Below are 22,957 nucleotides of genomic sequence, written 5' to 3'. Positions count from 1 at the left end.
GGCAGCAGCGTAGCACAAAGGAGATGTAAAGCTGGCAGTCTGAATCCCCCACAAGACGTGCTGTCTTACATTACAACGACACTCAGATCATATTTTTCTGAGCAATACAAAAGATTGATTCCTCTCGGAGCATCACTGCAATGTGACCTTTTCTGTTTCTTCCTCTGCGGGGCCTGCTCGCAGTTCAAGGACTTACACAACTGATGTGACCAAGTGATGCCTGAGAGTGGCAGCTCTGAATTTACAAGCTTGATTTGTGTGTGTGTGTGTGTGTGTGTTTTGGCCTGAGCTGCATGTCATTTGCTTCTGTTGTGTTTTTATGGAATATGGTCAGTTTTAGGCAATTTTTGAGTGTTGACTAAATTTAGACTTTTGACGGCACCATGAGAGCCAGGCCGTGTTTCTTGTGGTCTGAGACACACACAGATGATATGTTGCCCATTTGGTAACATTATGGAATCATCTTATTTGCATGTTTGAGGAGAGACACAAATTGCTTCTTTGTCTTTCAAGAGACCAGTTCAATTCAGTCAGCTGCCCAAGATTCAGTCACCTCTGGCATTTTGTAGGTGTGTGTGATTTAAAGTCCTCACTCTCGTGATGTCTTTTATCACTAAACAAAAAAGGTTCCTGTATAGTCTCAAACATTTATTCATAGTCAACCAATACAGATAACCCCTTCATCTTGAACTCCCACTGACTTTGAGCTCATGTGGAGCAGCTACTGTGATTTAGCTCCAGATAGAGTTTGAGCTGGATTGTCAGTGCTGGGTTTGGACAAAGACAACACATTCAACTGAGGTTTTTCTTTTTTTTTTTAAACAGCAAAATCCACACCCAGGGGAAAACACAGTGTGCTTTAGATGAAGGTTAAGAAGAAAAGAAGGACAAGAGACAAGAAAGAGGAGGAAGGGAGGGAGAAAAATAATGAGAGGAATGATGATAATGATGCTAACTGATAATAATATCAGCAAAAATGATAACAGCCATTCACAACAAACATAAAGACTTATAGATAATCCAGCTACAAATGACATGTTAGGCACAGATAACATGTTTAAGACAATGAAACAAAAGAGATGAGAGGCTGGGAACATCTCATGTCTTCAAGGAGGCTATTAAAGCTTCTAAATACTGAAGCAACTTTGTTGGACTCTGAACTGACCCTCTGTAGAGCAGGAATATGAGAACCAGTTGACCTGAGAGGTCTGAGGTTAATCAGAGCTTCACAGAAAGGCAGAAGAACCTTAAAGTATTTCTAGAGGGTACTGGAGGTCACTGTGGTGATTTGACTACAGGTGTAACGTGCTCTGCCCTCTCTCTCTCATTCTCAGAGGCAAATTATGCCAGCAGCACCAGAGTCGCTCCCCCTGGTGACGTGCCAGCTCATTGGTCAGACTGCTCTGCCCTCCTCTAGCCTCCCTGTCTACCCTGGCAGATCCATGCTGCTGGATGCTCCTCACAGAGCCACGCCCGCACCATGAGCGCCAACGGGCCCGCCCCAGACCCAGCCCCCGCAGCCCCAGAAGCCCCACCTGCCTCCACCCCCGCCCCTGCTCCGGCCCCAGCCCCAGCGGCACCACCCGCTCCTCCTGCCCCGCCTGCCCCAGCAGCCACTACCATCCCGGCAGGTGCGTTGGCACAGAAGAAGCGGCAGCAGTATGCCAAAAGCAAGAAACAGGGCAGTAACGCCAACAGCAGGCCACCGAGGGCTCTGTTCTGCCTCAACCTCAACAACCCCATACGCAGGGCCTGCATCAGCCTGGTGGAGTGGAAGTATCCTTTACAGTGGTGTTACAGTGGCATGTGTGAGTGTTGGGAAGTTTATTTAATATTTTGATAATTGATGAATCATTTAAGTAATTCCTCAAGCAAAAACACTAAATATTCTCTGCTTCACTGAGGGAATTTTCTGCTTTTAAATTTATATCAGCATGAATTGGATATCTTAGTGTTTTGGATTAATGGTCAGACAAAACAACACATTTGAAGACGTCACCTTAGATGCTGGGAAAAAAAACTTTTTCAGTATTTTCAGACCTTTTTGACCAAATAACTAATGAATTAGTTCAGAAAATAGCTCCCAGATTAATCAGTAATAAAAACAGTGGCAGTCCTACTTGTTCAAATCTCCTTGTATACCAATGTTGGGTCTTAATTGTGATAATTATTAATATTAATATATGAATTATAGTGCTTCTAAAAGTAATAAGATCCAGGATATTTAAATGCAAAAAAGGAGAAGAAATAAAGAGAAAAAAGTAATTCCTCTTCTTCTCTCTCATCTGATAAAGAGAGAACATCAAATAAATAGGAACATGTTTCTCCCACTACAGACAGTGTATGTCCTGAATCCTAAAATACTGGTGGGGTACTGTGCAGACAAAGCAGCTCCACAGCGGCACAACACAGCTGTGTGACAGTCTGGTGGGTTTGTTACTTTAGCAGATGTTGTCATGACAAAAGCCAATGAGATGTTAGAATAGAGATTGCCTAATATGAATTGCAAAGATACATTTCATAATCCACCTCTGTGTGTTTGTTGAAAAAAAAAAAAAAACAGTCACTGGGGATTTACCACCAGTACACTTTGGGAATTGAGCTGTATCAGGTGTCTCAGACTGTTCTGCACGGACTGCAACACTGCAATAATACTACGTATTTGTTTCTGACACTTGTGAATGGATCCTTCAGTTTGTCAGTTGTGAGAATATGAAGAGTGAGCTGAATTTACAATGTTTGTTTTAGTTTTTGCTTCATGACAATTGACAAATTGTGTATTTCTGAGATAGATGTGCCTTTGTTCAACATTTAATTTATGTTAAAGGATCAAGATCTGGGACTTAACATGTTTTCAAAAACTTTAATGTCTAACTTTTTACTTTCTGTGAACAGTTTATGTGATGACAGAGCATAAGTTGAAATGTCATACCTGGGGTAATTTTAATTCATACTATTTATTATTTCGTCTTGCTATGTTATGCCATTGTCGCCTGTGTTTTCCTTAACTTCTTTCCTCAGGCCATTTGATATCTTTATATTAATTGCTATTTTTGCCAACTGTATGGCCTTAGCTGTCTATGTCCCCTTCCCTGAAGATGATTCCAACTCCACTAACCATGATCTGGTGAGTAGCCCTTTTACATCTTAATTGCTTTGTTGTTATCCATTCATCCATTTGGTGCCTGTTGAATCAGTTCTCCTACTTACACTCAGAGGCTGCAATCAAAGATTAACTGCTCTTGGTTTGGATATTTTTATTTCGACTGTTTGAGCTCACAATGCCAAAACCTCTTGTTTTGAGGTCAATATTGTTCATTCTGGCTTGAGCTGTTATCTTTAAATTCATGGATACATTCTTTGTAAGGATTATAAATAAATAAAAGATTCTGTGTTGTTTGTGATAAGGAAAAGAATAATGAAAGATTATTTCCTGTAGTGCCTATTACTGTCTTTTTGTTTGGTTGGCTTTCATCTGTACTATTTATTATGTAGGTTCAAGATAAGTTATAAAATGCATTATCACTTTGTGATCCGTTCTGTTGATAAAGTTTGATTGTAACGCCTTTTTAAGATGAAGATATTGTCAGGGATGTTACAGTAATAAGACGCTGCATACAGACTGTGTCTTCAGTTTATTGCTTTATCATGCAGATTTCAAGTATCTGCTGTGCCTACACAGAGAAACACTTTGACAAGTATCCTCATTGGTGCTTTATCATGTCATAGTTTGCCTGTACAGAGGTTTTATTCAGCTTTCTATTTTTAGAATTTTCTCGTCACTGCACCACTCTGTGCACCTTGTGCATTTATGTCTGTGTGATGAATTATGGGTGATGTAGTGTTGTAAGCATTGTTCCACAGCTGAGGATGAGTGCGCTCTCCAAAAGCCTGACAGACACACAGAGTGTGGTCCTTACATGAGCAGAATTTAGCTGTAATGTTTAGTGATTCATGAGCAGCTTATACAGTCTGTCTGCAGACATTTAAATGTTCTTGAAAGCTTCGTCTGTGAGCGGGACCATGTTAGAGAAAGGTTACCAGCCTGCTGCAAAAGACCGGCGGGAATGTTCTTCTTGTCTGTTACGGTGCTGAACCCGCTGTGCAAGATAAGCTACAGCTTTGGTTAAAAGTGTGTCTGGTCTACTTTAGCAAAGTAAGGTGTACTGCTTTCCAGTTTGACCTCCTGGAGGGTGACCTCAGGGTGTTTGTTTACACAGCGGTGGTGCATCAGAGGAAAGTGGGACATCTGGGACATAACAGTGTCCGATACAGTATCATCTACAGTATGTAGTCAGATTTAATTTGGGGCGATGTTTGAAAGAGGTGCATTGTCCTGTTAGTGAAGAAAAGTGGAAGAAAATGTGTGCACATGAGAAATGTGGAACAAGAATCTGGTAAAATGTGAGGATGGTTGGTATTGCTGAAACATTTGTGCATGTTGCAATATCAATATCAACACACCAGCGATGGAGTTGAAAGACTATACTAGGAGATTTGAGAGTGCTTGCTGGACAGGAGTGGTTACATACACCCCAGCCTTCTTTTTGTCTTTGGTTTACGGATGCACCAATCTGACCCACTAGTTTCTGTGCCCACACTGACCTCAGCGGGTCAGGTATCGGCCACACATTACCAAACCCTGTTAGGATAAGCATACTTTTCTTTTTGGTCATTCTCTGTGGTGGGCCAGCTTTTAGCTAATAAGACTAAAATCATCTCTGTTTAATGTCTGGATGTTTTTCACAATAAGGGATGGGATGATATACGATTGTATTGCCCATCACGATAAAAACATAACAAAAATAACACTCACAATAAATTGATCACAGAGAATTTCCATCATCGCGATAACAGTGAACGCAAACAATCATATCTTCACGAGTGACTTTAAAAAGCTTGCCAACATAGTCCTGTATTAATTTATTTTGAATTGCCACAAGGGGGAGCTGCATCTTTCCAGTCATTCCAAAACTCACTATGGCCGAGGGTTCGGTTTGCCCATTGTAACCCCCCTAAAAGAAAGTTAAATTGGATGTGTAGAATACTAGAAAAAAAGCAAGTGTTGGTTTAGTAATACTAACGTTAACGTCACAGGTGAATTAAGCTAACGTTAGCCAGGTATCCTTTGCTATGTAGCTAAACAGCAAATAGTCCGCTGTGTCAGACCAGAGCGGAGCCGCGATCTTTGGTGAACTGACTGTTTTTTATTTAACGTCAACTGTAACATCAACTTGGCCACAGCCCATAAGGAACAGTTCAAATCATTGTTTTATTTTATTTGAAAGAAAATCCTTCTTCTCTTATTGTAATATATATTATAAAATTGTGAACCGCATATATTTTGGCCATGATAATTGTGACATTAACTTTTCATTTTGTCCTATGCCAACTTACAGCAAATGCATTTTAATGTGCAGGTTGTGGTAGACCTTTACTGTGAAGCCAGAGGTGCTAATATTGGAAATCAAAATTTACTCTGTAGTATATACACTGAATTTAATTCATTATGTTTACAGACAATTTTACTGATTTTAATTTAGGGAACAAAGATTGGTACCCATAAGTTTTAGTGTCAGTGCAGTCAGACTGGTGCATCTCTGCTTTGGCTTGATTTCTCTTTGTTTTTATGTAACAAAATGTTGCCATGTACCAACTAAATGTTTTACAACAGAGAATAAATGTGAAGTTAATTTGAGCGTTGAGAGAAGCTACTCTCAGCTGAACGGCAGCTCTATTGTGTTTTAGATGGCTGTTGAGCTAAACAGCTCTCGGTGACAGATGCCACTCACTGATACGTGCTGAGCTTCAGACTGATAATTGAACATGTGTGTAGTGTTGACAGGTGCTTATTTCGTACTGGTTACAGTTTGAACAGCCTCTAAACTTAGGGTCTTTTTGCAGATTTGCATCAATCGTAGCCATTCTGGAGCTAAACTGCCATGTTAATAAATTCAGAGTGGTGTTAGAATTTACTTTCATATGTTCAGAGCTTCACTTTTTCACGCATTACGATCACATCCAAGGATAACTGGCAGAGGGGAAGCTTTTCAATATTGACTCTTAAAATATCCAAACAGCATCAAGCTAAATAGCTAAGCTGCCTAGGAAGGGAGCGACCCTCTATATCTCATCTCAGTTTTTCCAATGCAAAGCAAAGAGCTGTAAGTGCAAACATGATGGATAGTTTGACAGTTTTTAATGATGCCTTCATTATGTCTGTTGTCTGAACCTGTTGCAAAATCGCTGTGTAGTTTTTGTCACTTAATTCTAATGCAGCTGATGTAGGTCTCCTCTAAACATGAGTGCCAGATTGAATTTATGGATGCTCCCATTAAACCAGGACTGAGCAACATCATTGATGCGGCTTACATGCTTCATTAACAGGACCATTAGGTAGAGATTAGATGACAAGCTGATGATTAGATATTAATTATTGATCATATACTGGCTTTTCCAGTAATCCTGATTGCCTTAAAAATGCACATCTACCTCCTCTCTTATTTCATGGCACTATATACAGTATGGTTTTTGCTTACTGTTATTATCAGATACCAGAGGACGAACAATGCAATCTTTTCCTTTTCAGCAGAGGTTGAACAATAGAATACTTTGTAGGGCAGGTGTGCCAGCTTGGCCTTAGTTGTTCTACAGAACTCATGCTGTACTCACAGGAGGAGTGCTAGAGAGCAAAATGCTGAGCTAGTTTTGCTATAGTAGCCAGCGTGCGAGGCTGTAGGGAAGATTGCCATTTCACACTGCTCTGCTCTGCAGCCTCACAGGTGGACTGAGGACTGATATGAAACCTGAGGTGGGGTGCGTAAAGCAAGGATCAAATTATATCACAAGACAGCAGAACTGTGCAGGCTTTTACTCAGTGATACATTCAAATGGGGTATAACTTTCAACACACAGAGAACCTGAAACTCTGATAAAGACAAGCTGACTTCTAGGCTTGTGAATGTGTAGACTGTTCACTGAGTGCACTGTCAGTTAGCACATTTGTGGTTAACATAAATTCCTGAAAGGTAAAAGTGCTGACTCTATTCATTTGCTGGTGCTCCACTATGTAGACAGTATTTAGGTGCTGCAGAGATGCTGTGAGTTAAAACAGAGCATTGCTGCAAAGTCATAGAGGCCTTAATAGCATGAGTCTGCCCGTCTTGTTAGTAAGGCTTGGTTAAATGCAGCAGCTCATTATAAATAGAAAGCAATTTCCTCCTCAGGCGGAACACAGGGCAAAAGATTGGGGTCTTGCTACCACCAGGAGGCACAAGTGAGTAACAGGATGTAGCAAGCACACACACAAAGACGCATGCACGTGAGACAACAAACCCTGTCAGGAACACGCCGTCATTTCTTCATTCCTCTCCTGCTTAGCTCTCTCCTTTACTGCTCTTCCTTTTGTTTAATAATTTCACTGTAATAGTAAGAAGCACACACACAAACGCCTTTTCTTGCATGTGACTGTGTCTTCTCGGCACACACCTTGTCTAGGGGACAGACAAATAGTCTGCAACCCTCCTGCCTTTGCTTTAAGGTCATTTCTGACTTATCTATCTGAGACTCAACACCCCAGGCAGCTCCTGCTGAAGGTAGCTGAGCAAAACAATGACCTTTTCATGGTGAATATGATTCATACATCTCATCCTTCATAAGGCAACATGCAGCGAATTGCGTCTGGTATCATGTAATGTTTGCCCCTATCATTGTTATTGCATAACACTGGAGCTGCAGAGCTATTTATTTTACTGGGGACAAAAGGACACAAACATGTAAAGACTGAAATGTCCGTGCGCGCAAACCAATACAGAGGTCATTTGGATGCCAGCAGAGAACTCACGGTTTGAATCAGTTTCACATTCAGATGCTCTTACAATCGAGCGTGTCAGCATTTATAAAACATGAATCATTTTGCAAAATATATGTCACATATGAATGATTGAATATGAGGAACTGATGAACACAAACACGCTACAAATGTGAGTGTCTGGTTTAATTGACAACCTTATACCTTATGATAATTAAGTGATTATGACAATTATTTTCTTTAATATTGATATTTTGTGTTATCTCACGAAGCAAAGAAGTCGTATGTGAGGTGAGGGAGGTTGGGGGTTGGGGATCGGAAATGGTCATTAAGCACAACTGTCCTCCTTGTTTAAGATTAACATGTGACGCTTGTTTACAGCAATTGCAGTTACATGCTTGTCATCTCCCAGCATTGTAATGTGATGTTACACTGTATTCTACTATAACACAAACAGACAGCACTGATCATTTAGTAACATCTTTTACTGACACGACAAAAGCTTTGTAGAAATGAGTTGCATTCATTTCATTTATTTACATGCTTGAGGACAAATGATGCCATTTTAACTCACTTTTATCATGAAATCATGCACAAAAATGACAAACTTTTACCCTCAAAAGTTATGTATCATATACTTCTCTAGACACGCATTATATAAATTAAGTCTATGTCACAAGATTTTCATTTAAAGTATATAAACTTGGCCACTCAGTTCTTAAGCACCATCTGTTGACCAGCATGCAGCAAAAGGTCCAAATACACGGCAGATTTTCTAATCACACAGCTCTCCCCAGTTATCCCCTGACGTCAATTAACACCAGTGTTACTGTAATATATGTTGGATTTGCATGTGACTCTGTTGTTGGTGTGAAATGCGCATACTGTATGCTACAAAATGAGCAACCACAGACAAAGAAGTCATCATTTCTGATGTAAATACATACCAACAACTGTCACAGCGCCAAACTTGTGACTGGAAGCCACTGCCTGTTGACTGATCACAGTCACCAAGTGCTTCAGTGTGACAACCAGCCACTGAGAGGCATCCAGTGGTTCTTGTCAAAGAATATCAGAGGCGCAATACAGTGAAGTTTTTTTTTTAGTGAGCTGACGTCTAATAATATTGTCAATATCTCCATAATGTCCTCCATTTTGCCCATTCAAAAACAAGAAGCCTCATTATCTAATTTTCTAGCTTTTGCTTTTCTTTAAGGCAGTGACCATTAATTTACCATATCCATTCTATGTTTACAATTTAAGTCACAGCCTGCCATTATGTCCTTTGAAACAGTGCAATTTCTGCTTGTCACTGTTCACTCCAGTCTTGTTTTGATGTAGTAATCACACTCTGTGGTTCAAATCTACACTGAGGGAGTTACTGACATGTATTTCCATTTGAGGAGTGCTGCTACAGTTCATGTGTCAGTGTTTTGGCTGCGCGATTGTGTTGCAGAAGAGCGTAAACGTGTACATGTGTGTTAACGGATGAAGCAGTTGGCTGTGTGTGTGTGTGTGTGTATGTATGTGTGTGTAACGGCTGGTGCAAACCGCAACGTCTGGACTGTGGACTCCCATAGAGATGATGGTAGAAGTATGTGTTTAGTCACTTAACGTAACTGCTCATTTGTGGCTCACACTAGCACTGTCCCTGCTTGTTATCTTGAATGTGTATTTCTGCATGCCTGTGTGCGAGTGTGCGTTTGTGTGAGTGAGGAAGAGATGGCGAGAGAGAAAGAGAGTAAAGAGGGAGTCAGAGCTGTGCTAGCTTTGTGTGGAGACGGTGTGAAAGTGTTTCCAGGATAAAGTACAACAGCAGAGCATGTGCACAGAGTGTGCGTCAAACAGGCCTTCTTAAAGGGGAACAACAGGCGATTTATTAATTAATGACATGTATGACTTCTTACAAATATAAATGCAATTAACAACATATTCTGTGTTTTCCACATGTCTACACAGATTCAAGAGAACTTCATTAACTGAATTATGTCTCTATGAGAGCAAAACTACAGCTGTACATAATAACATTGTAAAATAAAATATATTACCAAAAACAAGTTATAAAAAGAAGTACCAGTAAAGCTGAAAAACAGTCAATAATTAGATAATATAAGAATACAGTGGCAAATACACACAAAAATACAGTGTGCTATTGAAACTGTAGTGAAACATTTTAGTGTGTATAGTACCTGAAACTTTAATAGTTCAGGAATGTTGTTGTCACATGTTCTTGTTAAATGTTAAGTCTTAGTCTTTTGTTTGTTCCCAGTTTACATAAGAAATAATTATCATGTTGTGTTACTTCACTTACTGTAAAATGACAAAATAGTAAATTGAAACAAAATAACATCTTAACAGGAGTTTGCATCAGAAGAGCTGGACAGTGTTCGTTCTCCCCTGTCACTTGCTTTCTTTGTTTTGAAGGATTATAGCATATTTTTAAAACATACATTGAATGTATCATATGTGCAGCCGTACAGTGATGACTATATTTCATCATTATATTCTGCTGATGTGAACTGGACCAGATTCACACATTTTATCAAATCATTTGCTGCCATTAAAGCAACATTAAAGTAAAATTGCTCAGTGGAAGTATTCATTTGTATTTCTGTTTGGGTGACTTTCCCAATGTATGTGTGCACACACGGTTGGACCTGTGTATGTGAGGGGGACTGAACTCGACAGAGTGAGAGAGTTGAATTTAACATGCGAGGCCTGATAACTCAGGTTGACACTGAATCAAAATGGGAAGAGCTGTAGACTTTACAATGGTGAGAGATACGAAACCCAGACAGGGTGATGGAGACACCTGTACATTTTAGATGGGCTTTACTGCACAGAGTTCCTTGATAGTCATGCTGATAATGTGGTGATTTCAGTACATGTATTTACTGCATGGATTCAGAAATCCAGTACTTTTATTATGAAAATATTTGACTTAAATGTAGCTTTGTTCACTGAGCCTGAGCCAAAATCTAAAAGAGAATTTTCATTAAAACTGAAGCACTGAGCTGATTGGTTGACACGCAGTGTGGAGCTTAAGAGCCAAAGTTTGGCTTTTGGGATCTTACTTTCATTTCCTGAGTTCAGCTATTGTTTTGGTTTCCATGGCAGCTACTGTATCTCATATATAGGACTTCCACAAGTGGACACAGATCTTCTTACTGATTTACTGTACAGTAACATAACATTCAAAGATACACATTACTAATGATGAGATACAAATGAACAAACAAGGGAAGAAGAGGGGATCATATTTCTTTTGTAATCTGTATAATGTGTGTATGTGTCTATATTTGTTGGCGTTTCTGAGTGCATGGCTTTGACTAGTCACATGCATGGCACAATTAAACAACATCAAGAGAAGCTTTGATGGCTCTGCTAATGAGCTCCTCTCCCACTTCACGATCTAAACTTTGAAAACCTCTTTACAACCTCAGCAAATTGGATCCCTTTGGCTGACACATGGCTGCTCTGCTACAGGTCGTGTTGTAAAGATGGCAGATCAAAACTCACACTGATACTTTGCCTGCACTGAGCTACAACTGTGCAAATCCCCCGGTCTCTGACAGCTGCAGCATTTTGGGAACTGAGTAAACGACTACATCTTGATTCAGTGACTGCATCTCTGTTCAGCTCAGGGCAAAACTAAGTGAAATACCAGCAACTACCTTATGCAACAAATATTCAGTGCGATGTTTTCTTTCTTTGTGAAGATATTTACTTGGTAGTGTGGGTATGACCTGCACTTGTAGTGTTTTCCTTGGCAGTGACATCCACATCCTCACACAACTCCTTCCCGCCCCCATAGTACTTCACACACGCACACAAGCATACACTACGCACCAACTGTACAAACACATGGGCACAGCTATATAGAGTGATAAAGGACAGAGCATTAGAACAGATGTGCGGTACATTATGTTGTATTGTGTAGTGTTGTTACTGGATTTCCATTTAAAGCATTCAAGTAGAAATAAGACATTTTATTACTGCAATGGAACAACTGAAATATGTGAACCATGAATTTCTGCAAACATGTTATACGTCACAATAAATAAACTCCGCTAGATCTATATTTAAGTTGATGTAGGATCAGCTGGTAACATAGCAGACCGTATTAAAAGATGCAAAAGTTAAAGACAAACCCCATACATAACGCACACTCAAACAGCCATCCCAATATAGACTGCACTCTCAAGCACACTTATTTACTGTGCAAACCTGCAGGAGTAGGCGGTGAAGAAGCACTAAATGCTGGCTGCCCTCACCCCCCTGGCTTGGCTGGATGGCACTGACTGATCTATACAGACAGGGGAAGGAAAGAGAGCTAGCGAGAGAGATGGAGAGAGCATGGGGGAGGGAGATGTAGCAGAGAGTGATGTGGGAAGTCCTGCAGAATATATGCCTGCTCATTGTGTGCAGAATCAGACCCAAAATGACATTATTACGTTTCACGGACACTCAGGGGATCGTCCCATGGCTGATGACTGCACAGTTTTGGTTGGTTTACAGTTGTTGTATTGGGTGCTGTGTGATGACTCTGTGCCATAATGTATGAGTGTTTATACGGTCTGCTGTGCTACATATGGCTTGCCTTGACATTGGTATTATTGCTTATAGTTTGTTGTGTTTGCTCTGCTTGTAAATGCTGTTCGCACACGGATATCAAACATGCATGATGTCACTCTGACTCATGTGACTCTGGGCTTGTCGCCACACGCTCAGATGTGGTTTTTCATACACGCACATGGAGTAACTCTCAGGTGGTCATGTAGAAATACATCAGAAACAGCCAAATTATCGTTTTAATTGTTAAGTGTTTTTAGACTTTATTTTTCAGAAGGATGGTCAAAATTCTCTGGTTCCAGCTTCTCAATTGTGAAGATTTTCTGGTTTTCTTAGTCCTCTACGCTCGTAAACTGAAAATATTTTGGATTTTGGACTGATTGTTGCACAATACAAAGAATTTGAGGACATCACCTTGGCCTTTTGGAAATTGCAGTGCCCATTTTTCACAATTTCCTGATATTTTACAGACTGAACATTAAATATAATCATAATTGAGAAAGTAGTGAGAGTTAATTGATAATGAAAATAATAATTACTTGCAGCTCTAACAGATATACGGTTTATGTCAAAGCTTCTGGCAGCTGATATATCTTTAACATCTTTTCCTCAAAACTAGACTACCTCTGAAGATCTCATTTCCTCATCTCTCATCTTACCAGTAATGGAATGTGGTGATATTTTACAGTCACATGCCTCCTCCCAGTGTCCTCATGACTCCATTACTTAACATAAAGCATCAGGATTTATTACAGACTGACAATCAGGTTGACTGGCCTGCCTGATTGACGTGCACATTCAAATCCCTGGTACATTTTCTTCATTGTTCCCTCTCAGACTGTGTGTCCTGTTTGTGCTCATAGAATTTCCTTAATATTAATGTTTTATATGTTTGTTTTGTATTTGTTACACTCTGGTTCCTCTTGATGTAATTTACTGACTATATAACAGTTTCAATGGTTCAGTGTCTCATGGTGAGTTTCAAAAGATAATGTTGGACCTTGGCATCATTCAGTAATGTGCAGTCTTGTCTTTATGCAGGTTTAATTTATACTTTTAGGTAATTATCTAATATTGTGATTGGTTTTCATCTACATTTGTTTTTGAAGGACTATCTGAGTAAACTGAGGCTTGAATTTGTTCTTTCTTTAAGTGAGTAAGTGTATTTTCCAAAATATGTAACTTTGATATCAGTGATTAGAAGGTGGGGTATGGCTGGTTTTGTAGTTATGGATGCAACAGTTTCATTTTGAATTTCTGTAATACTGTATATTTTGAGGGCTGTGATTAGTTTTGATTCTCCCAGTCTCACTTCAGGATGCTGCAGTTTAATACTGGCTTTATTTAGATAATAAATGATAATGTACAATCAGTGGAACTATAACTACAAGACAAGCTGTTTCATTGTCTTTTTATGACTCCATTTACACTCCTTTATTTGTACGCACAAAATTAAATCAGTGATTTTCCATGTGTAGTCTGGAGGAAGATGCGCAGGGGCCTCCTGAGCATTGCAAAAAAAAAAGAAAAAGAAAGGCTCGTCTGAATTCTTAATAGGTTTACATTACTGCTGTCTGCCTGGCTCAGTCATATGGCGAGTCATGTAGAGGAATGCATGGTTCAGCGGGTTAGCATCCTCTGTCATATGGCGAACTGAGCTCTGAGAGTGTGTGAGATTAACTGAGTTGTGCCTGTAGACATGAACACTCACCCTGTGGTGGAGGAGGGCCTGCTCGGCTGTGAGAGTTAATGGGGAACATGCCGTGTGGTACCCTGCTCGGCGTGGGTTTACTGTGTGTGGTTAGTGTGCGTTTTAGGACATAAACATGTGCTCTGTGTGTGTCTGTGTATGCATGAGCGCATGATATATCATGCTGTGATGGATACCTAAAAGATCAGCAGTGAAGTGAACATACTAAGGGCTGATAATGTGCATATACTGTATGAGTAAAAAAGAGCATACTACAGTAAGTCTCTTTACAGCACAAATAAATGAAGATGAGTCAGAGATATTTATGGTCATCCCCAATGGCCTTTTTCCTCACTCTCTTTCTCTCTCGCTCTCTGTTGCTCTCTCCCTTTCTATTTCTGCTCACAGTTCAACGTGCTGATGAATGAATAAATTGCTGGATAATTGAGAGGGAATGGTTATCATTTGCTATTATATTTAACATGCTTTCATGAACCAGGAAGTGGTAATTTGCATAAATTTACCATAGCCTGGAAAGCTAAAACTGTTTAGACAGGTTATTACATGCTGGTTTCAGTATTTTTGCAAATATTGCTCAATTACAGCTGTGGACCACACATGAAATTAGTTTTAGTTTTTATTCTAAATTCAAAAAGAAAATGCATCCACATCACATCAATTACTTGATAGATCTTTGGCATGTATATAAAAAACATTCTGAATCCTTCTTGTTTATTTGTGTTTTAAAAAACCAAAGCTTCATTTACACCAGCAGATCACTGCAGCAGCAGTTTACTGTCTGTTCTCTTGGTCTGTAAATGCCTCTAAAATTGTTCACTTGTCTCTCTGTCACTTTCTGTCCATCCTCATATGAATCGTTCTGTTCTCTCTGCTCCCTGCGGCCCGAGCATGCTCTGTCATAGAGGCAGCAGCCGTGAGCTTAACTCAACCTTTTTACTTCAGTAACAAAGAGGCCCATGTCTCTTATTCTGGGCTAAGTGCTTCTCACAATCTGCGGTAAACTGTTGGGAAAACGAGCCCCGCAGCCCACAGTGCTCTCGCATTTATGGTGTCCACAGAGAACACAGAGCAGAGGATTAAGGACTCCCTCAGGCGGAAGAGGTTATTATGTATATAATAATGTATTTGTGTGGGCATTTGTCTGTATTGTGTGTTGTAAGAATCCAATAGGCTTTAAGTTAAATGACTGCATCTAATACATTCAGCGCAGAGATGTATTGACAGACTGATAGTATAAATACCAGCCTGTGTGCGGCGTTAACGTTGACCTGCCTCATGCATAAAGGATGAAGAGGTCCTCTCTTTGGTTTCATGTCTCCAGGGAGGTCCCAGGACTGTCCTAAACAGCTGAGTCACCCCATGGTGTGTCCACCTCCAGCTTCTCACACATTTCCCTGCGCTAACATGCGCATACCACCTTTATCTTGCTATGTGTGCCTCCGTTGTCGGCTTCACTCCCAGGCGACCTCAACCTGATGGCTTAATGTTCCCGTGTTCTCTCTGTCTTTGAAACAACCGGAGAAAGGCACAATGTTGTGTTACATCACTGGCTCTAATCTCTACATACCCTCTAAAAACAGCCATTTTATTCAGCGTTTGTCCCCTTTTTTAACCTCTGCATCACTCAGACACAATCATGCCTTGTGAGCTCTGCGACTGGTCGTCCAGCCTTGTGAATGAAGTGTTTTCAACCCTTTAGAGCTGTTTTCTTTTAATTTGTACTTCTGCCTTTTCTTCCTCCACAAAGACACAATGCTGAGTTGCAAAAGGTTACCATCTAACAACAGCTGTGCAGAGCCAAGCAACTTTTTACCTTATTCTCATGTAGTCTCAATTAATATTCCAAGCATTTAAGAAAAGGTTTTGTTTGGTTCATTGTGGATTAGGTTCACAAGGTGCATGCATGTCAGTGGTCAACTCTATGTGCACTTTATTCTTTGTGGTGTGTTCAGGAGACAGTGGCAAAACATTTGATCAGTCTGCCTTTGTTAGCTCTAGTTCTCTGAGATCTGTTCGGTGTGTCAGGGCTGTAAGACGTCACACAAAAACAGCCTCTGGCCTTTTCAGTCTTAACATGAGATTACAAGGATCTACATTTAAAAAAAAAAAAAAACAATGATGTTTTACTGTTCTTACGTGAAATTACCAAATACTCTTGTGCACCTGGTCAGTGTTTCTCATATTGTCATAGTCCTCACACTGTTCTGTGAATATGTGCTGAGACAAGTGCTGCAAAGTGTGAGAACTAAATCAGATCAGAACAAGGTCAGGACAAGGTGAAATTTTGCTGCTCTGGATAAGCAGTGTTGTTCAATACTGTGGAGAGACACAGCACGACCTGATAAGTGTTTTTACTTTTTATATTCATGGGGTTTTTAAATATAAAAGAAAATCATCAACTTGTATTCTAAGGCTCAGTAGTCTTGATAGTCCATAAATATCTGTGTGTGTGTGTGTGTGTGTGTGTGTGTGTGTGTGTGTCTGTATGTAACTTCATTGATCTCATATCTGTGACTGGTATTTGTGTAACAACATGCACTTTTTATTGTTACCATTCTAATTCATAAAAATACAGATTTAGTGTAATTTTTTTGCACTAATGGAGCACTAGAACAGCACAAGACAGAGAGATGTGAGTGAGGAAACAAAGGGATAAAATGGACTTATTTATTTAACGTGTATAGGAATTTATACTGTAGATATTTGTCAAAGCTGGATCAGCTCTCCCGGGGACCTGAGACCTCAGGGACTCCAGAGGCCCAAGGTTCCCTTTAAATCAGCTGGTTGTTCTGTTCATGAATTTTTACCTAAAGCGCAATATCAGCTAAGATGGATGCTTCATTACTGAATGTTGTGGCCCTGGGCAGTGTGTCAAAGCTTCAATACCTAATTTTGCTTGTTTGTTTTAAGTAAATCACACAGACAACCAGGGGGAAAGTATTATTACAAGAGTACTGTGGGATTCCAACTAATGATCATTTTCATTATCTATTTATTAGTCTGACAATCATTACTTTATTAATTTATAATGAATGAATAAACATTTATAAAGGCCAAGGTGATGTCTTCAGATATCATCTTTTATCCAACCAACATCACAAAACCTGAAGATAATCAATTTACTATACATATACAGAAAATTAGCAAATATTCAAATTTGAGAAGTTAGTATCTGCACATTTTTGCAATTTCTGCTTTGAAAATAGACTTCAACAGTTAATCCATCACCAAAACTATGACCTTCTGAGCAATGACCTGGTGTTTGGGAGGAATTATACTGTACTGGAATTATACTGTTAATGTTATGATACAGAAAGTGTACTAGTACACTTTGAAGACAAAAAAATAACACTGCAGATTGGGGAGAATTATGCTGTACGCTGGGGCCAGTAATCTAAAGCATTACTCCAATACAGTCTTGGATTTATTTCCACCATTTCTTGTGTTTCCACAGAAAGTTGGATTCTCTTTACTCTGTTGAGCTCATTAATCAATACTACAGAGCTGAATTGAACTGCTCACATTAGATTAATTTATCTATTTGTGTTTGTGTTTCTGTCCTTCAGTGTTTGTGCCTGCTGTGTGTTGTCCATCCAACACACTGTATTAATACACTCATGTATTTCTGAAAAACCATCACATCTGGTTCATATTAACAATCTGTTGTTTTCTTTTTGTGTGTCTATAGGAAACAGTCGAGTATGCCTTCCTCATCATTTTCACAATTGAGACCTTTCTGAAGATTATCGCTTATGGTTTGGTGATGCACCAGAACGCGTATGTGAGAAACGGTTGGAACATGCTGGATTTCGTCATTGTTGTCATAGGGTAAGTCCTCAAGTTCACTTATTTTAATTCATTTACTTTAAGTAAACATAGTGTCCATCATAGTGGACCTCATATCAGATGTGTCTCTTTGGAGGTTTTGTTAGTTTAGTAATGGTCTTTGGATTTGCACTTTGATCTCAGTTTGACAGTTGCAGTTTACAGTGTTTCTGACAGTGTTAAAGTTGCTTAAGCCTCTGCTCCAAGCGGCCAAGTGCTAATAGAGACCCTCATACACCCACAGTATATGACCCAGAAAAGACAGAGAGAATAAATCAGAGCTTTACCACTACTGGAGTGAGTCACCATTTCTCCATACTTCATCTCTTCTCCAACACTCCCTCCCATCTTTCCCTCTTCTCTCCTCTCACTGACTGTCTTTCGCTCACACTCTCCTGTCCTGCTCTGCTTTGTCTCTGCAGCCCTTTCTTATTACTTCCCCCTTCCATTTTGATCTCTCAAATGGTCGTAACCTCATGATTTTCACCTCCCCACCTCACTCTGCCCTCGTTCCTATCTCCTGCACACTCTCCTCTTGTTATCTTCATCCTTATCGCACCTTCTTTTTCTCTCATCTATCTTCCTTCCTCTCTCTGTCCTCTCGCTATCTCTCCTCTAATACGCACAGTCCACTGGGTAGCTGGGTCAGATCTCTGTCTGTATGCAGGCATGCAAGGTTGATCTGCCACGCAATCAAATGCAAAGACGGCTGCTCCTGCTGTGAAGAGTGACTGTTGCTGCTAAATCACTCAAGTGACACACTAAAATAATGCTGCCAGTATCTGATGTCAAAATATAACTCAATATGGCTTTAATACAGCTTTATGAATCTATGTCAAAGGTCAGGCTTCAGTTCACCTCACACCAGGCTTCAATATGTTTCTGTGTCCTGTATTTCTAGTTTGTAGAAGGTCATATTATGCTTGAACGGAGGTTAGAAAAAGGCTGCAGGGTAAGATTCAGCTGTGCTTTATTAAGTGAAATGTGTTGTTTTTGGTCCAAATTGTTCCTCACATCACAGATAAATGTGTGCATAATGTTGCAGTAAAAACATCTAACAAGTGGGAAGAAATTGATTAAATAATTATTAAGACGTTTTAAAGATGTGGGTTTCAGAAATGTTAATTAGCATTGCAAACGAAAAAAGCTAACAGTAAGGGCACATAGAGGAACATTTATTGAATTTATCAGAGAGAGAGGGATGCCTTAAATTTTGAGCACAGCTTTAAGTGTAGGTGAGTAATTTCTTTTACCTAAAGAACAAAGCCATTGTGTTTGAAAGTTTTAGCTCTTAACAACAAATAGTGTATTCTTAAAGCTAACCTTAAACATTTAAACGCTGAAGAAATGGGCGACATTACCTCCGTATGTGTAGCAGGATCCACAGCATCTTGCAGCAACAGCGGGAAAGGTCCTTCCTCCGCACCTGACACACACCGGTAACACTCCACAGGTCGGCGGTCCACTCCCCCGATGTCAGGCGACTCCTCTCCCGCGACGGCGGCAGCTAAGCTAACTCGGCTAGCTTCTTCGCAGTAGACATAAACACACGCTCTATCGGCAGCAAACAGTCCCAAACTCACGCCTTCAAGAGCAGGATGACTGACAAACCATTCACGATCATACCGCCGCGGTTAAAACACAACTAACACAGTGTAGTCTGTGGCCACTCTCACACAGGTCGGAGTTTGTGCTTTGCCTCGTTGCCCGCTCGATGATTCGTCTTCTTCGTCTCACGCAGGTGAACCGGAAATAGAAACTCTCGCGGGTCATTTACTTTCTACCATAACAGGAATTAAACAAACAAACAAACAACTTTTGTATTTAAAAATATATTTTCTAACAGTAAATTATTTATTCATTTTAACCTATTTAATTTACCTCCATATGATATGAACTAAACTGTGACAGCTTAAAATTATCAGGAATCTCACTGATAAAACAAAATAATAATATCCTCTAGGAGACACAGGAAAAAAACTGATATTTATCAGGTTATTACACAATATTTTCATACAACAAAAGGATTAAATACGAAAGGTTCTGCTTGTAGTGACTAACCCACAGAACTCTGCAGGTTCTATCAGCTCTCCAGAACATTGTAGTGTCTTTTAGCTCATTGTTTTGGTTTTTAGGTCGCACAGCTTTCCTGCTTTGGTTCACTGAAGGCATCTGTTTTCAGCAAAACGTGCACATAAACCCAGTGTTCACCCAGCGCCACACAGCACACAGACAAAGTTCGCAACAAGTTGTTGAACGCTGTGGAACACTTAACAGCTAAAGAAACAAATACCTCCCTCAGGTGTTGGTGAAAATCAAACAATGACACAAAGAGATTGAATATTAAACTTGGACTCAGGTGGCCAGAATATATTCACCATAATAAATCTACAGTATAAGGTGACAATATGTGGATTAGGGCAAGAAAAAAAAACTGAACCTGAATATATGAATATATGTTTATGTCAATCACAGTTTCCATTCATTTCCGTAATTATTAGGTAGACTCCTTGGGGTTGATTCAGTAGCAGACTTCATGTACAATGTGATGGATTACATAACTGCATGGGGTTGGTAGTAATGGGGCTAAAACAAAAACAGAGAGGGGAGACACTGAGAGGCATAATCTTACTTCATTGGTAAAGGAGTCAGATGTATTACCTTTGTGAAAGTGGCTCTCCTCAGGTATGTTCAGTTTAAAAGGTGTTGATATGTGAAGGAGGGTTTTTCGTTTGAACACGACTCGATGAGTAATGAAACCCCAGTGGCAGGCGGTCAATCTTACAGCTGTGACTCAGAATAACATAAGTCTGAGCAGACTGTGCTTATAGGCCTTCAGAACTCCTTCCAGCCCCTATCGGCAGCTTCATTCACTGCTTTTAGTCCGCAGCTTTGATGATGTGTCGAGATGATTTCCCCTCTTGGCTAGGTGAGGAATGTCTAACTGACTGTAATGAAGTGTCCTCTGTCATGGCGAGAGATTTGTTCACGGCTGATTTTAATTTGTGACTGCAGTGGGTCTCTGGTTTTGTGGTGCATTTATGTGCTGTAGATTAACATGCTTCTATATGGTTAAACGGGGCATTGAGCCAGAGGGGGTGAGGCGCTGCAATGTTGTACTGCACTCTCAGCTTTGCCCCTGGCTTTATATTGTATAGTGTAGTACTGTATTACTAAATAATAATCTGGTAAGGAAAAGAAGTAACTGGGAATTATTTTTGCAAATTCTCAAAAATACAAGGCAGTTAATGGAAATCTGTGTTTGGTAACCAGTTTTATACCATCTATTGACATTAAAAGGTGCAATATGTTTAACATGTGTGTAGTACTCTTATTAATCCAACTGTTTCCTGGTGATATCAGTATGGTTTGTGGGTGGCTGTAAAGAAAACTGATGACACTTACTACATTATAGTTTCACAGTGAAATGTTAATTGAAGAATCAACAACAGTAAAATAAAGATGCACAAGAGCGAAAAGCCCATTACTGAAGGGAATGAGTTCTTGTTTGGTATTAACATATTCTTAGCTTATAGATTCAACACAATGCCCTCACTATCAGATAGAAAATGTCAGATAATGTAAAATTCATACTTTTACAGAACCTAAGGTGATATCAGCTAACAGTCTAGAAACCAAAGATATTCAGTTTTGACAAACAGAGCATTTGGAAGAACAAGTAGACCAAATTTAGAAGCTAGAGCTGTTTGGCATTTTCTTGCTTGAAAATGGGCTGAAATGATTAATCAATTATCAGTATAGTCACTGGATAATTTCCTGTTGAATGACTGATCAGTTGGCTGATATTAGATGAGGATGCTCTGGAAATGCAGCACACAGTTAATATGTAAACACATGCTGTATGTTTTCCTCATCAGAATAATGGCGTGACTTTCTTCTTCTTTATTTTCTGACAGACTCTTCAGTGTTGTCTTGGAGCTTTTGACCAAAGATGAGAAAACAGAAGGTGACGGAGAGAGTAGCCATCCGTCGATGCACGGGCATGGGGGTAAACCAGGTGGATTTGACGTTAAAGCCCTTCGAGCCTTCCGTGTGCTGCGACCCCTGCGGCTGGTCTCAGGAGTACCCAGTAAGAATGAGAACTGCTGAGCGCCGCATACCAACACACACGCAGCCCATGTTAACCCAGTGTAACCCAACACATAATTTCTGTATAATGATCTCAGTCCTTCCTCCCAGTAAGGGTAGGACAAGGAGGGTTAGACATGACAAGTCCAGATGGTCTTTGTACCATCCCTGAGGATTGTTTTTCATCTGTTCGACATCTACATCAGCACCCTGCAGACATGAGCTCTGGGTGTGATAAAAGCAAACAAACTCAGAGTTAACACACATTAACACAACTCTACGTGGTTTTAGATGCACTCAAGTATATTCAGGTATCAGATATCTGGTATCAGGTAACTGGTATCAGATTTGTAGATAAAGATGACAGTGATGAAAGTAGGAAAAACATTCAGAATATAGTTTTATTATGTCCTGTCCCACATTATTATATAGTTTTGATTAAAGAAATGTTGAAACAGGTGCAGCCAGGCCTGATGTAATGTGTTTGTTTTCTTCTTTCCATAGGTTTACAGGTGGTGTTGAACTCCATCATTAAAGCCATGGTCCCTCTCCTTCACATTGCCCTCCTGGTCTTGTTTGTCATTATCATCTATGCTATTATCGGCCTGGAGCTGTTCATTGGCAAAATGCACGCAACCTGCTATATGGCTGGCTCAGGTACGCCCTCTTGATTGTCTGTTTTACATGTAAAAATCAAATCAACCTTCCAGTGTCTCTAATGTGCGTTTTTAATATTGTAATGAGCAGTTCTTGTGAAAAACCACTTGACCTGAATGGTGCTGTGCACTGATTTTCACCGAACATGCAATATTCAACATGCGTTTCAACTTGATTCTAAAGGTGAAACCAGCCTAATTTTTAATCCGACAGCACGTGTGCTCAGCTGAGCAGGTGTACAAAGGATTTTTTTCTGCAATTCGTCAAGACAAGTTGACATAATAGCTTATGTG

The 22,957-nt window shown here is 39.9% G+C and overlaps 1 protein-coding gene across 1 annotated transcript in view; it reads left to right on the top strand.

The window, feature by feature from the left end:
- The first annotated feature begins 1,338 nt into the window (after positions 1-1,338).
- cacna1da (calcium channel, voltage-dependent, L type, alpha 1D subunit, a) overlaps positions 1,339-22,957 on the top strand; it is a 55,297-nt gene continuing 33,678 nt past the window's right edge. The window contains exons 1-5 of the mRNA XM_051074416.1: positions 1,339-1,776; positions 3,022-3,127; positions 17,782-17,921; positions 21,836-22,008; positions 22,512-22,664. Of these exons, the coding sequence (XP_050930373.1) occupies positions 1,481-1,776; positions 3,022-3,127; positions 17,782-17,921; positions 21,836-22,008; positions 22,512-22,664 (868 nt within the window). The 5' untranslated portion in view covers positions 1,339-1,480. The remainder of the gene's footprint in view (positions 1,777-3,021; positions 3,128-17,781; positions 17,922-21,835; positions 22,009-22,511; positions 22,665-22,957) is intronic.

This window comes from Lates calcarifer, linkage group LG12 (genome assembly GCF_001640805.2).
Source record: "Lates calcarifer isolate ASB-BC8 linkage group LG12, TLL_Latcal_v3, whole genome shotgun sequence".
In the NCBI taxonomy this organism is placed as follows: domain Eukaryota; kingdom Metazoa; phylum Chordata; class Actinopteri; family Centropomidae; genus Lates; species Lates calcarifer.
This window is presented reverse-complemented; position numbering and strand designations above follow the sequence as displayed.